The sequence below is a fragment of the Plectropomus leopardus genome, chromosome 3 (genome assembly GCF_026936395.1).
Source record: "Plectropomus leopardus strain MGB_pleo_1.0 chromosome 3, ASM2693639v1, whole genome shotgun sequence".
Taxonomy (NCBI): Eukaryota; Metazoa; Chordata; class Actinopteri; order Perciformes; family Serranidae; genus Plectropomus; species Plectropomus leopardus.
The window spans coordinates 31,208,841-31,225,302 of NC_142178.1; the positions used below are offsets into that span (position 1 = coordinate 31,208,841).

The window sequence follows — 16,462 nt, forward strand, 5'->3', positions numbered from 1 at the left end:
GCAAGCAATATCCCCGACACAATCACAAAGCTATGTCCGTTGAATGCAAGTCCATTATTCTTCCGCTTCTTTGGTTCCAAATAAACCCGCAGGCTGGGGAAGCTGGGTTTATGCTATCAGGCTGTGCGCTTTGCATTGAAACTGCGCTTTTCTTTTCACTTTCTCAGACCAGCCCTTATCACAAAGAAGTCAGACAGGGCAGAAAACATAAGCATGACCAAGTCCACTGATTAAATGTCTGTGGTTCAACTTTAAATAAACTTTGACTTTATGTGAATGTGTGTTATGCACCGCATGTGAATATGTCGTGTGTGTTTGGTTTGTAGTTTATAAAGATATTTTTTCTGTATACAAACAATCAATGCATGCAGTAGGGATGTAGAAAACTCATAGCTTAATCATACATTTTCTGTATATTGACATTTTCACTGTTTAAAAACAAATCAACTTAATGGAAAACAGAAAAATTACAGTCTAGAAATAAATGTGTAGGTGGCTCTAGGGCTGGGCAATATATCGATTTTAAATCAATATAGTGACATGAAACCAGATATCTTCTTGGATATTGGATATCGTATTATCGTAAATGCTGTCTTTTCCTGGTTTTAAAGGCTTCACAACAGTGAAGTGATGTAATTTTCTGAACTTACCCGACTGTTGTAGCTGTTCTAGCCTTTACTCACTTAGTCATTATGTCAATATTACTAATGATTCTTTATTTTAAATCTCATGTAAATGTTTTGTTAAAGCACCAAAAATAAACCCTACAATATTATTGTAATATCAAGGTACTTTGTAAAAAAGAAAAAGAAAAAAGGTGATATTTGATTTTCTTTCCTGTATTGCTCAGCTCTACATGTGTGACACTTGTCCTTGTCCTTGTCATTTGCAAAACTTTTTCCACCCTCATCCCCTGATAAAGTACTGTCAGCTACAGCCAGTTATAATGACATATGAAATTCCAGTGAGAAATGGCAGCTAGACTAGTAGTGATAACGCTATCCCAGACCACATAGTTAGATCTAGCATGACCTGTGTAAACTAGTCCCAAAGCATCAGCAGATGATAATAAATAAATAAAAAGTATATCAAGTCTATACTAATTAAGAACACAGTGGCTGACTCATTATGAATATTATAGTCATAATGGCATGTATGAAAAAACTGCTGTTTACCATCAACATTTACCAAACACTTTATAACTTCTTCACCAGATGTCTTGCAATAATGCAAAACCTCATAGTAAATGACTGAAGTGTAAACTGGCTGGTTTGATTACAAAAAACAACGTCAATACAGAATTCAAATAGTAATACTGATTATTAGAGAGACATTCTGAACACTTGTTTGTAATTTTTTCTGCGCTGTGCTTCTTCCTGCAGATTCAGTGCATTGCCATCTATAAAATACAGGGTTCTCACTAAATCATTAAAGCTTATTAATTAAGCTTATAAACTCTGAGACAACAAAGAAAAATCTTTCTTAGGATATGTCACAATCATTTTTGTAATTCATGCAGTTTGTGTCACAGAAAGAGCTTCAAATGTAAATTTCTTTATGAGCTTACAGTCATTTCGGTTTGTTTTCAAACGATCGTACACACTCAGAAACGCGTTTATATGTATGCTCCTGCAAAGTTGCATTCAAATTTGTGCTTCTGCATGTGTGCAGACACTATTTGCCACTGAGTACGTTTGTCTCCTTCTACAAGAATGAGCTGTGTAAGTGTGTCACTGTTAGCTCAGGGGAAATTAAAACATAATTTCTTTGTCTCTTAAAGTGTAAAAGTGCCATTTTTAAACACCCTTTAACCACCCACACAAAACTCCTCATTCACGCGCACATGCAAGCACGCACATGCAAGCACGCACGCACGCGCGCACGCGCACACACACACACACACACACACACACACACACACACACACACACACACACACACACACACACACACACACACACACACTTTATTATTAGGTTGCAAGCCCATTCCATTATGGAAATACAGGACATTTTTATTACAGGGTGTTGGCCCTCTGCTCTTATGAAACATTCAGGCTAGCATAAAAAATGTGACAAAAGAAAAATGGCTGAACAGAATTGCCATCATGTTTCTTCCCTGTCAGTAGCTCTGCCTTTCACTCTATATTTTGCAGACTGCCACCCTCTCTTTCTCTCTTATCATATTTAATGAATGTTGTGTCTGAGGCAGATGTGGGTAGAAATGGCTTTTGGCAAATAAAAAACAAGGCAGACCTGTATTGTGATCTCTGTCTTACTCCCACTTTCTCTGTTCCATTCATCCAGACAGAAAGCAAAGCCAACCCGCACAACTGCTTATGATATGGTAAATAAAAGTAGGGTGAGTTATGACCGGCAGGCAGAAGAATTAAGAGTCAAACAATCACCGCTACATAAGGAAAAGAATTTGGAAAAAAAAGACACAAATTATTATGAGCCCACTCTGATGAAAAACAAGTGTTTGAATAAGTGATTTTAGGCAGAAGTCCTGCCTAGACATGCTGGTTTTTCCCCTATATGTTTATGGAAAGTATTTTGGTACAGCACAGAGCTGATGCCTGAAATGGCTAAAATCCACTTCATACTTCATGGGAAAAAATATCAACATGATTAAAGGATTTTTAGTATCATTCCTGGTGGTTATAACTGATATTTCACTCACCATTTTAATCATTCAGTGACTGAAGTTGTACAAAAAGTGACCCTTTAACCCTGCAATCGAAACCAAGCTCTTAATATATGAAGCAAAGATGAACACGTAAAATTTCCTGAGTTGTCCACTGCACTAAAAAACTGTGTGCAGGAAGAAGCACTGAAAAATCTAAAAGATGTTGACAACAAACTAGTGTTTTCATCTCCATCACACATGGTTTGATATGATTTAAGTGTGTATTTTTTAACAACTTTTCTTATGTTACCCTACTTATGTCACTATATTCCCAGAATTCAGCAAGACAGAAAAAAACACAGATAGAGACATGTTTACCTTCTATTGAACGGATTCTCTCCGGTGATGACGTGAGTGGATTCAGGACCAACTAAGAAGTGAATGCGCTGGTAGAAAGACCTGGCAGCCTGTGGAAAATAAAAGAAATAATTAGAATAAATAAATAGACAGATGTTACTTTCAATAAACCCTCTCTGGTATATTTTGCTTCATTAAAAAATGATGTGAATTTGTACCAGAAAATGACAGTTACACTATTTTTTTGACTCAATTTCTGTTTGGAGCTCTTACTTGCTGTGGAGCCAATGAGGACGGAGACTGGCTGAGCACCTCCCCCGGGTCAGGAGACCCTTTGCAGTATAACTGGTTCTGGCAGGAGGGCTGCAGACAGCAGTCTGGATCCATACAGTCAGCCAAGCCATCTGAAAAACACACACACACACACACACACACACACACACACACACACACACACACACACAAAGTTATTATACTCAGAAATCTGAGAACGAAGGATCTGGAGTTGAAAGTACAGAGGGGTGTCGAATTGATGGTGGAAAAGTTACAGGTGGATGAGAGGAAGGTGGAGGGATGAAAACAGGATAAGGATGGATGGACGTGGGGATGAGGGGGCAACTGAGGGATTAAGAAGCAGTGAAGGATGATGGAGGGATTAAGAATAATTAACAATGCAAGCATGTGGCGAGGACAGAGGAATTAAGGAAGTAATAAGGGAAGGGAAGAAAGAAAGATAAAGATGGAGGTTGGTGGATGGAGTGGATGGCAACAGATACCATTATGAACTGGGGGGAGAATGGAGGACAAGAGAGATATTGGTTTGTATGTTAATATGTGTCAAAACTAGGGTTGCACGATAGTATCAGAACGTCAAAATATAACATCAACCTGAAGTTGAAATTTTCTTATTTTGCACAATGAAGAAATATTACAGACATTGAAAACCAATTTATTTTATGTCTCCATCTGCTGGTGGGCCATCACTATAAGAGTATGCATAATATGACTGTAATTCAACTACAGATGAGACTTGATCACTAAAATTAGGTGGGTATAAACGTTAATATATCGATATCAGTATCAGTTATCAGCCAAATGAGTTGTTATATATCAGCGTATCAGATATCGGCAAAAAATCCTATATCGTGCATCCCTTGTCCTAACATCGATGGGTTTCTGAATAAATCAACAAAGGCAGAGATGGAGAGAATGTAATGACATGAAAAAGACAAAGGTGTGACAAATAAAACAAATAAACATAAGAGGGTTGGACTGACATATGGTGGCATCAAAGAGGTGAGAGAACAAAACGACAGTTCCCTTGTACTCTGGATTGTCTGATGAGGGGGGAGAGGAGCATGAACGAAGGAAAAATGGAGTGATGTAGTAGAATTAGTATGTGAGCAGTATGTGTTTATTAGGCGCTGCCAAGAAAAATAAAGTCAGAGTTAAGAAGGAAAAGAAGAAGGATGGAGGGTGGCGATGATGAAAAGCAGGGATGGGATGATGGAAAAAGAGAGATTAGGGAAGGGAGGGATAAAGAAAGGACAGGGAGCGAGAGAGGAGGAGGAGTGGGGCAGAGGAGCAGATGGGGAGATGGAAGGATAGAAAGAGGTATGCAAGGTAATAAAATATGGGCTGCCATTTGTCTTTGTTAGTTTATAAAAGCCAGTTGTACATCTGGTGAACAGGCACCAGGGACTGCCATTACACACACTCTCTCTCTCACACTCTCACACACACACACACACACACACACACACACACACACACACACACACACACACACACACACACACACACACACACACACACACACACACACACAAAGACTGACAAAGTAAACCCCTCCTCTCCCTGACTCTTCTGTCTTGTTTTCTTTTCCGTCTCATCTTCTTTCCTCTGCACCTTTCTAATTATCACACTGCTCTCATCAAGTGCTCTGGGGTTACAGCATGACATTATATCTCAGAGCATTATTTATAGGGTGGAACTGCTGAAACCTGATGTTTTGTTCAGTTCATAAATACTTTTTACTTTGACTACTTCCATGGCATTTTTTCAAATCCAAGGTTCCCCCCTTAGAATTTACGACAGCTGAGTATGATTTATGTTTCTTGTTTGAAAATGTGTTTTTTGTATTCACATTCACTTTCTCTACAGCTTCTATTTAAAATACAGTATCAGTGCCTTTTGAACACCACGGCTCACATGAAAGACCCGATCTCGATTGGCTTTCAGCAGCCTTTCTACTCCACTGCCACACCAAGGTTGATACATGTTCTGCGTTCCTTTGGCAGCTGAGGAGCTGCAGTTCGTATGTACAGTAAGATAGCACTCACTGCAGCTACGCTACACATTAATGTGCTGCTCTCACCAGGAGGCAGCAGATTTGGCAGTTCATCATTTTGATTCATGCTTCTAATACTGGATTGAAGAAATCAGGGTTGGGCTGGTGTAAAGATGTTCATATCGGTTGGACATAAAGGGCCAGACCGGACCTATATACCATATATTACTACTAGATGTCGCACTAGACTCAGCAGACGCTCCTGAGTGGAACAAAGTGATGCTTCATTGCTTGCTTGGACACTTTCGTCAGCTCCAGATTCACAATGTTGCCATTTTGGCGCAGTTTTAATTTTCTTGAGGGACTAACTGCCATATCTTGTCTTGCCACCCCATAAAAAACATATTAACTTTCTAGAAAACAACTCAATGTGTGCCACTCTTTCCGAAACAGAACATGTGAACAAACATTTTTGATAAGGATCCCTTGAATTTCATCAATACTATGTCTGTATTTGTACCAATAAACCCTTAAAAGGATTTACACGTAACGTAGCCAACCTGATCTCACAGAAAGAAATGTTGTCTGCGTTTTGTTTGGGCACCAAAAGTGCTTGGTTAGGTTTAGGGGAAAATAATACTTGGTTAGGTTAAGGATAAGATTGTGATTTTGCTTAAAACAACTACATAAGTTTTAACTTTTGGTACATGATGATGAGGAGTATATCATGTAATTATGTCATGACGCAGTTACGGAAGGTAAGTTGAAGTTAAATCTAAGCTAACACTGATGGTGGTCTGCAGGGTGAAAGTTTTGTGTTTATTTGACTGATCCACCACACCAACCTCCTCTCAGTGTGGACTTTGTCACTCAATACATTACCGACGGTATCAGAATACTAACTAACCACCCTCTGCATGACATCATCAACCAGGGAGTTTGTGTGCCTACCACAACAAAGGATCCTTATTGAATTTCCATTGACATAGTGTCTGTAGTGCTGGCATGTAATTTTAACACATTGTGTGGCACCACCACATTATGCAGTGTTAGGATTTATAGGGTATTTTGTGTATTTCTCTGAGACCAAACAGAAGACACCTTTGGCTGTTATTTTTCATCTCAGATAAGCAGTCTTTTTTTACACTGTATATCTAGGTGCTCTAGGTTGGTACTTCCTTGCTTGCTATAGACTAGATACCATACTTAAGTTAACGCCAATATTTATTGTCTTACTTTAAGTCAAGTGATAACAGGAGTTGGGTTGACTGGATCCTCCAAGTATGTTTTCACAGTTCAGTTAACATTGCATGTTTCAAATCTTATAATGAACCACATGTCGATGCACATGGGTGACTCAAATGTCCAGGACTCTGCTTTATGGGGATATAAAAATTGCTGGGCTAAAATGTTACACTCAAGTGACAATCACACTAATCCTAGACCTCTTCCTGCAGCGTAGCATGGATTTTAAGACTCATTCCTTAATACTCCAAACAGCTATCAGCTAACATCCTGCTAATGCTTTGCCAATATTTACCTCATGTTCATCCATCCATCAAACAAATATATTGGATCATATATTTAACCATGTATCTGTATACTCTATGTTTTTTTGTACACAAATATACCTCCTTCATTGTCCTTGCCATCGGTACAGAGTGTTTCCATGGCTACGTGACACCCGGCCCCTCTCCATCCTGATTGGCAGATGCAGTGCCAGCCGCTGGCCTCCAGAGTGCATCTTCCGTTGTTGTTGCAGAGACCTGGACAACCCTCTGGGCACAGGGGACAAACACACAGTTAGAAAAGTTAGAGCAGCGTGGGTGAGTGGGATGGGGTCGCAGCTGGCCATCAGGCTGTGAACTAGGCTTCAACCAATATACATTTTTGAAGGTCAGTGATGATAGTTTTGTACTGGAGCTCTGAAAGATGGGAGTAATCAATATTTGTTTTTGTTTCTTTTCTTTTTTCACTGGACCATTTTCATGGCAAAACTGCAACATATTCAGTGTTTCCCTCTCAACTTGGATGGGCCTCTGAAACAGCACTGAGACCATCATGGGACAATAAAGAAACAGCCCGCGGTGGTCTGGCAGCCTCTAAAGGCATGAGGCAGGGTTCATTGCAGGTTTTATTCACTGCTGAGTGAAATCCTCCTACACTGCACTACACTCAAGTTATTTCTCAGTTCACACATCTGACAAAATCAAAACGAATATACATGGGTTGGTCTAGAAATAAATCAAGAAATAAACCATAATCGTCAGAATGAGGGCAGACTGTGCAAAGACTTTGACGATAGCTTGTATGTAAAAAAGAAAATTAGTCAAGCATCTTAGTTCGCCAATTATCCAAACTGGTACTATTTTATTTTAATTAGTAGGGTCAATTTCTAATCAATTTTGGTTCAAATCACACATGATCCACAGTGGTGTGTAAGCAGCACAGCTGCTGGATGTACTGCTGTACATGAGAATTGCAATCATAATGTAGGTACAGCAGTACGTTGGAAAATAGACTTGAAAAGAGAGGCCTTTATTTTCTTTAATGGCCTGTGTATCTGTACTGATTGTAACTAAAGTGCATCGATTCCATTAGACGCACATGGGACAGACAACTTAAAATGTAGTTCAAATGTGTCTAGAGCAGATGAGGTGTAAATCATAAACTTTAATTTAAGAAGTGTTTCTGCAGAACATAATGATGTTACAGTGAAGCTGATTGTTGACATTGTGGATATAAAATGCCACTACTTTATCTATTATCCTTTTTGACATTTGTATTAAATTTACTCATAATTACATGAATTCTTGGCCAAAATCATGTTTGAAGGTCACATAGACCTTTGACCACCAACACCTAATTAGTTCATCGAAGTAGAGATTTGTGCCAAATTTGAAGAAATTCTGTCATGGCTTCCCTTAGATATCACTTTTGCATGACTGGGACAGACAACCCGAAAACATGCAGAGACAAAAAAGCAGCTCAGCTTTGAGCACTCTATTGAGAACTTGCAAGTGCATTACATACTTTCATACTTTGGCATTACAAAATTCAGTGTGTATTAGTGAAGTAATACCAGTAACAAATCTGTTTCGAAAAAAGCAATGACTATGACAAAAAGCTAATGAAACTTGTGTTGTATAATTGATTTTTACTATGGAAACAGCTTTTGCTGTGTGTCTCTTACTGTGACGGAAAACAAATTGAGTTTTAAAAGCGGCACAATTGCATATGAAGTCATTGAAAAGACGGTGTTAGGACCCATATTTACCAGAGATGGTGCAAACTTAAGTTTCCTTCCAAGTTCAAAATGTTTCAACTTGAAGGAAAATTCACACAAATCCTTGGGCTTTATGAATCTAATAAACATACGGAGATGAGACGAAAAAGAAAAGAGCGGAGGGAAATAACAGAAAGAACTTAAGCTGAGTTCAATCACGGGCTGAGCTGAACACAAACACTCCCACAGACACGGTCAGCGTGTCCACTGCAAGTATCTAACAGCTAACATCTGTAGAGTTGGTACGGTGGCCGTTTGTGGCGAAAAAAAACAAGTGGTTCAGCAGACAATTTGCCCAAATGATGCAGGGCAAAAATTAGTTTCACTTTCTGTCTGAACACATCTTGAATTAAGAGGCAGTCGTTTTTTGTAAATGTGTCAGTTAAATCCTATTAGTCTAATAATTATCACTATCATGTCTAACCAAAACATGAAATTGTAACATAGTGGCTATATGCATTCTTCATGAGTCACACAAGTCTGTACCAGGCAGACAGCACTACTTATATTGTCAGTGGTACCTGAGTGTGTGTTAAGATTAGTATGACTTGAAAATAAACAGGGTTATGGCTGCATATGAAAACTCAAATCTCTAGTTCCTTGAATATCTTTCAGATCACACCTCAGTGTACTTTATTATCAACACCGTGGGCTTACTGGAGATTTACTGACCCAGTCTGAAGGTCTGAATGCAGTTTCAGAGGCTTTTCTCACCTCATAACGCTTCTCACAGAAATACCCCAAACTTACTTTTGGCGTAAGAGTTTTAAAATTTTAACATATTGCATGTCAGCACAAAATGCTCCAGCTTCAGTCCAAAAATACCTTCAAACAGACATCAAAGACCCATATTGGTTAAATCCTAATGTGTATAAAGGCATTTGGCCCTGTGTGATGAACCTTTCTCCAACAAATGGACTGACAGACTGAAAGACAGATCGATAGACAAATAAGACAGATCAATACATTAACCCACATGTGAGAGACACAGACTGACAGACAGACAGACAGTCAGCCTTCAGGTGAAATGCACTGACGTTGTAGTTTCACATGAACCACTAAGATTGCCTACAGCCAAAAGGGCTACTGTGTGCTGCATGGCTTCAATCAGAAATTAATTCAAAATGATATTTTTTCTCATCTGTAAACAAAGAAAGATGTTATTGTTGAATAATGTGATGATGAAAAACAAGGCAAAGAAACAAAAAATAAATAAATAAAGTTGAAAGCAAGAAATTCAGAGGATGTTAAAATTTTTAAAGTTTATTTATCTAAGTAAAGTCTAACCAAATCTGAGGGAAATTTAACACTTGGAAGCTAACAAAGACCACAACTTCTCTTCAAAAGAAAGCTTTTTTTGGCTTTAGAAATGTAGATTCCTTTGGTTTTGTTCGAGTAGTCAGTGAAAAGAAAACCAAAATCACAGGTTAAAAATCCATGTGAAAACACAACAGGTAGACAGATACACAGCGCACAAAGTATAGGGAGGACAGGGTGATTTTTGGACTGCATGCCTCCAAAGGCTATACTTTATGCCTCTGTTTGACATTCCTCGATCACAGAATAGACAGTGAGGCTGGCAATCAGAATAATAAACAGTGAGTATCAGATCCAAGCAAAGCCCAGCTGGAGAGACAGAGCAAGGGATGGAGGTAAAGATGGAGGGTGAGGTGGTGGAAAGGAAGAGAAAAACAGAGAAAGAGACAGGAAAGTGGAGATTTGGAAGACAGAAGAAGAGCAGCTGGCTAAATACACCCATACATATATATATCAGGCTTGTGGATGCAAGACAAAACAGGAGTCACACACCTTTGGTTTGTGTCAGAGTGTGTGTTTGTGTGTGTTTGTGTGTGTATGTGTGTGTGTGTGTGGGTGTGTGTGCATTTCAATTTTTGTGATATGTGTTTGAGTGCATCTTGATCTGTATAGTCTTTGTTTTGAGTGTGGAAAATCAGAGACAGGGAAATAATGATGTGACAAAAAAAAAACCATGAAAAAACTGCTGAAATAACAACAGAAGTATAACACTAAGACAGTACAAAAAACATATACACCAAGCCTTTTGAGACTGAAGACAGAATGTGAAGTTAAAAAAACAAAAAAACAAAAAGACAGATATAAAATGGAAAAAAATCCGAAACAAAAGAAAGCTGAAGTTAACGTAGTGTGTGAAGTGGTTGTATTTGGGGACAGTAAGGCCTTTATTAAGTCTTTGGCATGGATTACCTTTATATCCTGAGAATAGGAGAGGGCACGAGGGAGAGAGGGAGGAAAATTAGGGAAAAAAAGTAAATCGAAACAAAAGCAGCACTGCCAAATATACTCTCTGTGATGGACAGATGAAGATGGCAGCCAAAGGAAGAGGAGGAGAGGAAGAAAGAGCCGGGATCACGGTGCAATAACACAGAGAGACACAGCAGTAGAGCCTCGACAGGGTAAAAATGGTCATTCAAATCTGTCTTCATTCACATTGAAAACACACAAGAGGGAAAAAAGACAAAAGGCAGCTGATAATAAAACTAAATGACAAAAAAAAGTTTCACAATACAAATATTTAAAAGTTAACCAGAGAAAGATTCTCAAACAACAACTTCAACCTCAAATCAAAGATTGCAATCTACCACTTTCAGTAAATACAAAAGCTTCTGGGTAGAAAATAATGAAGTTGCTGTCAAATAAAAATTGGAGAAAATAAACTGTTAAATGCCGGGCAATTCAGCGTTTTGAAAAAGTGGTTAGTAACGGCATGATCAAGCAGCAATCACCATGGCTCATGTGTCCTAAGCTGCAGTTCCCCTAATTATCACAGGATGCTGACTCCAAAGAAAATGTATAAGGGCACGGTCACATATGAACGAAATGAACACTGGCCAATATTCGCCTCCCATTAACCTCCATTCAGTGCGAGTGAAAAAAACAAAACATTAGCTTTCGGGGCAAAGTCACAACTTGGCATCATGGGGAGTTCAACTTTGGTGAACTCTGACAGGCCAGTCGCAGACTAGATAAATAATAAAGAAGTATATGAGGAGGGAACATTGTTGTTTAACCAGCTGATACTTGATGATATTTGCCATGACGAGATACAAACTGTCCCACATGAGAGATGCTGCCTTGAAAATGTACCAATAAAATCATATTTTGCAGTATGTGGTCAGTTTATCAAACTTAGGTTGCTGCTTGGTTGTTTAACCTCAGCTTCAGGCCCACTTTCCTAAAACTGTGCTTTCTTGCTTCAACAGCTTACAAAGATGTCAGCAAGGCTTAGAAATGTCCTTCAAAAAATTATGGCATAAATCTCACTCACTAAATCCAAAATTGCACCATTTATGTGAAGGATTCAATAGGGAGAATCAATAAAGAAGTAGTCTTTTTAGCAATTAAGGCTACAAATAACCTTGTCCAACCGAAAAGACTGCAACTCAGTACATGATGTAAAGGAAGGACACTTTATAATCGAAAATATGTTTTTCTTTTCATTGCTCAATGCTACATTGCCTCTGAGCAAGTATAATTGAGCTCCTTATCTACAGCATTCCCATGTTGCACAAAAAGGCTTAAAATCAGCTAAATTGATTTATTACTGTCACAGAACAATGATCACTTGCTTTGGAAAAACTTGCAATTACACAAATGTCCTGACTGAAATAACGTATGACTGACATCTTTAGCACAAAAGACGACTGTGTGAGTCAGATAATGGTTGCTTAAACCCATTCACACACGTTGAGTGCGGCTATGTACTTTAAAGACAGGGACAGAAACAGCTTACAGGGAAACTAAGCCCAAAGCAGAGCCAGGATTTCATGGTCTACATCGGACACTTTCAATATATTTGTCTTTGCTTGTACTGAGCTTGTCTTTTAAAAGCAAAAACATGTCTCGACTATCCAAAACCACTGAAAATGTCAAATATTCCAATGTCAAACATGCAGTATCTACAAGGGAATTAGCAGAACAATAACGGTTCAGTACATTTTTGGAAGGCTTTTTTCTCTTAGGTACAACTTTTGTAACCCAGCTTCAACATATCAAAAACTGGATCACTGCCTATGTATAGATGTTCACTGCAGTGACATTAACAGCTGTATAAAAGCCTTAAAATCTAAGTGATCAGTGTCAAACCAATTCATTCAAATGATAAAAAGCCAGAAATCTAATGTTGGACATCAATGTACGTATATCAGCGTAACCAATTTTTAATATCTGACCTATATTTCTTTTTCAGTTTTGCTAGAAAGACAAATTTGCTGCTAACATGGACAGGTAGTTTTGAGAAATTTAAGAGGCTTTAATGAATACTTCACCCACAAAATGACCATTTGTTTTTTAATTACTCATCGCATGTTATGTTGAATTTGTGACTAAAATGTTTTTCTTGCATGCCTTCATGAGGAATTAAGAATAAAAAAAACAGGCGAAAGTCTTTTATATTATATTACATTTTTGTGTTTGGGAAGTATTGAGCATAGGACTGGATAAATTAAACTTGGATTAAACTGCACCAGTTGTGTGAGAGTTTGTAAACAGTCGTTGTGCTGTTGTTTGACACAGTCTCCGATGATTAAAATTCATGAAGAATGTTCGACTTTTTGAATTCTCCATTCACCATGGAGGCAAGTGAGAAAAATGTTTTCCTCACAAATTAAACATAACACGCAGTGAGTAATAAATATACAAATGGCCATTTTGTGTGTGAGGTATTCTTTAAAGTAGACGTTTGAGTTAAAGACAGACACACTGTGTTAATTAATTTTACTGTATCAGAATGAAAGGTAGTCTCTTTGTTTTCAAGGGGGTCCCAGCATTCAAAAACTAAAAATGTAAAGCTTTTTAATGGACAACATACAGAGAGCAATACAGTGAAATCATACAAAACAAGCGATAAAGTAAAAGACATACATAATAAATAAATACTCTCTCATATTTAATTCTATATTATTGGTAAACATCTAACTGTGCAACCTGATAGGCAACAGAAAAAAGCCACTGTGCTGCCCTGAAATATTCAAAGCAACGGTAACAATGCGTGTTATCAGAGCTGGCAAAATGATAGTGGGGATGATGGGAAAAAACATACCTACTCAAGATATCCAAAACGTTTAAAAAAACAAAAAAAGTCTGATTAAATACGTAAAGAGAAAAGCAAAGGAAGAAGGGATGATGAGAAGAAGCGAGTGATGAGAGGTAGAGAAAAGAGCACAGTACCTTTTACTCTAATGTCCGGATTGTGAGCTTTAAGAAGGAAGGAAAAAAGAAAGAAAGAAAACAGATAGATAGAAAGAGGGCATTGAGTTAAAAATCGGAAGTAAATGGTAAAAAAATAACTCCAGTATCACCATCGGTGAGGGCAGCTGATAACAAGTGAATGAAAGGGGCTAACAGAGGTAGAAATTCAATTAGACACAAAGATATTCATTCAAAAAAAGAGAAAGGGAAAGATAGAGAAAAGAGAAGAATATTATACTTCATTATATTCGTGAGATGCCACATTAAAACTATGAACAGTAAATTTTCGGAGTCCAAAATCAGGCCAAGTACAGTAAATATTTTGTCACTGCTATTACTTTGTTTAACACTGGATTGCACTGGCTTTAAGAAAATTTATGAGACATTATGTAAGCTGGGCTATTTGCTGAAATTTATAAACAGACAATTAATAACTATGGAAGCAATCCTTCAGTGAGGTCACATTTTCCAGCAGACTATAACATGAGATGTAAATGTGATGCTTAGAGACTGGAGGAGAGGAGAAGAACAGAGCGAGCCTGTATGAATCCTCTCAGTCACACAAGCCGTCTAAACAATCAAGCTGTTGGCTAAGCGCTCTAAATGGATTTCTCCTCATCTCACTGTTGTTATTCTCTCAGCCTCCTTTTCCATGTGTGTCAGTTTGTGCATGAGTGTGTCTAAGTGACAGTAACTGAAGCCAATTTGCAACTCTTTCCCAGCAATACTGTAGCTGTCTGTCTGTTTGACAACAACTGAAGGGTTCGGTGGTGAGCTGAAGCTGCCACAAAGGCTCTTCTACTCATCTGTTTAACTATTACAGCACATCAGGATGGGGGTTTTTGACTTGCCATGGATACGCACTTTAAAACCCAATCTCATTGTCAGTGCTGTAGATTCCAAACAACATAAGGAAGGATGGTGTTTCTGCCGTCAACACTGAGCAGCAGCTGCTCTTTAGTGGTTTGGTCTGCGTTTTTAAATGTCAGAACAATCCGACTTAACATTTAAATGTTTTATGTGTGTATGTGTGTGTGTGTGTGTGTGTGTATATGTGCCGTATGCAGACAAACTCACAGAAAATAATCACCTAGTTCACAGCTCTACAGAGCATTACAGCATCTTTCAGCTTATTGTTTTGGTTTTTACTGCCACAACTTCACTGTTTTGGTTCAGTGTCAATGCTCTCATAACCCTCGTTTCCAGCTGGTGTCTCACTAATAAGGCTCCAAAAAAACACTGTACACCACCTGCTCAGCAGCAGGAGTTGGTGAAGACCAAAACAGAGCTAAGAGGAGAGTGAACTGGGACTTACATTTAACAACTGGACAGAAACACTCCAAATGCATGTTAATTTTGCCAAGAATATTCCAGTATCAAATTCAGTAGACTGAATCACAACATTGATTCACAATAACTTCCCAGCAGAAAACCACCATATATAAAATGAAATGGTGCTCAACAAATGCTGCCTCAATCGGTTAGCTTTCAGCCACCTAAAAAAAGGTCCACCTTAAAAAAGTCAGTTTAAGTGTGTGCTATATTTAGAATATTTTCACTGCTTAACCTTGACGTCATACAGCCCTTTAAGACGAGGAAGTGAAGCTTCAGTGGCGGTGCATTTGGTTTATCAGAGATGATCGCAAAGCAACACAGTGCATTAAGAAAACATCAGAGAGGTCGGACCAACATGTTTAACTATAAATCTTTACACATAACAGTTATGGGTAAAAATGACAACAGAAATGATCAAGTTCCCAATTTCATCTCCACAATTGAAATCAACTGCAAGTTGTCTTCGTGGAAGTGTTAGTGCAATGTCACAGTGATTTGGTCTATCAATCTCTAGTGCAGTAACCTCGATACAGACACAATTTCCTTGAAAATGTTGATTTACTTTAAAAAGTCACTCTACCCTAATACACTTTCACTTTTTACTTTTTCAGTTTCCAAATTTAAATTACTTTTCTGCACTTTATTTTAACATGCATTATTTTGTGGCTTAGATTCAGATTTTGCTTGTATTTGTGTGATTTCTTTTATTTTTCATTCAATAGATATTTAATGAGCACTGCTGGAGGGTTTCCCGGAGGCCTAGGATTTTGACTGCTTCTCTGTAATTGTTGCAGACATGATATGGATAAAGAACTTCAATTTTATTTCTTTTTACAAAGTCTATAATAGTCTAAGTGCACTAGCAGTGTTTTCATTTGTTACAAAAAAATGAGCTTTTTTCTGAGTGACTATAGACAGAAAAGACCAGATACTCTTTTTGCAGTGCTGGTAACTGACACAGCCTATTGGGCTAACCCCGGTAATAAAAAGGAGTTGACGATATCATTTCCCAGTGAGATGGCCAACCATGACTGATTCTAAAGGACAATTCTCCTTTTTACAACCTGGATCTCATTTACACAAATGGCACTATCGTAGCTTCAGTTTTATTGGACGACAACAATAGCCAACACAAACATGGACATCCATATAATTAGCAGCAACATTTTCTTCTTATCTCACTCTGGCAGCAGCCATGAAGAAAGAGACTGCTGTATATCTGTCACGGGTTCTATCAAGTCCTATCACTGAGGAAGGGTTCACCTACCCGCCAACTCTCCAGTTTTTTCAGGTTTCTCGAAGGCTGTGTAGTGACAAACTGCTGTTTTACAGTAAAT

The 16,462-nt window shown here is 38.2% G+C and overlaps 1 protein-coding gene across 8 annotated transcripts in view; it reads right to left on the reverse strand.

Annotated features, from left to right (window-relative positions):
- The window catches only part of tenm3 (teneurin transmembrane protein 3), a 496,888-nt gene that overhangs the window by 87,932 nt on the left and 392,494 nt on the right, over positions 1–16,462 (reverse strand). For 5 of the 8 annotated variants that reach the window (XM_088073250.1, XM_088073247.1, XM_088073268.1 and 2 more), the window contains 4 exons: positions 13,770–13,796; positions 6,907–7,053; positions 3,259–3,389; positions 3,007–3,095 (listed from right to left, as the gene is read on the reverse strand). In XM_088073250.1, the coding sequence (XP_087929376.1) occupies positions 3,007–3,095; positions 3,259–3,389; positions 6,907–7,053; positions 13,770–13,796 (394 nt within the window). The remainder of the gene's footprint in view (positions 1–3,006; positions 3,096–3,258; positions 3,390–6,906; positions 7,054–13,769; positions 13,797–16,462) is intronic. The other 3 variants (XM_088073283.1, XM_042484305.2, XM_042484304.2) reach the window with 1 other exon arrangement.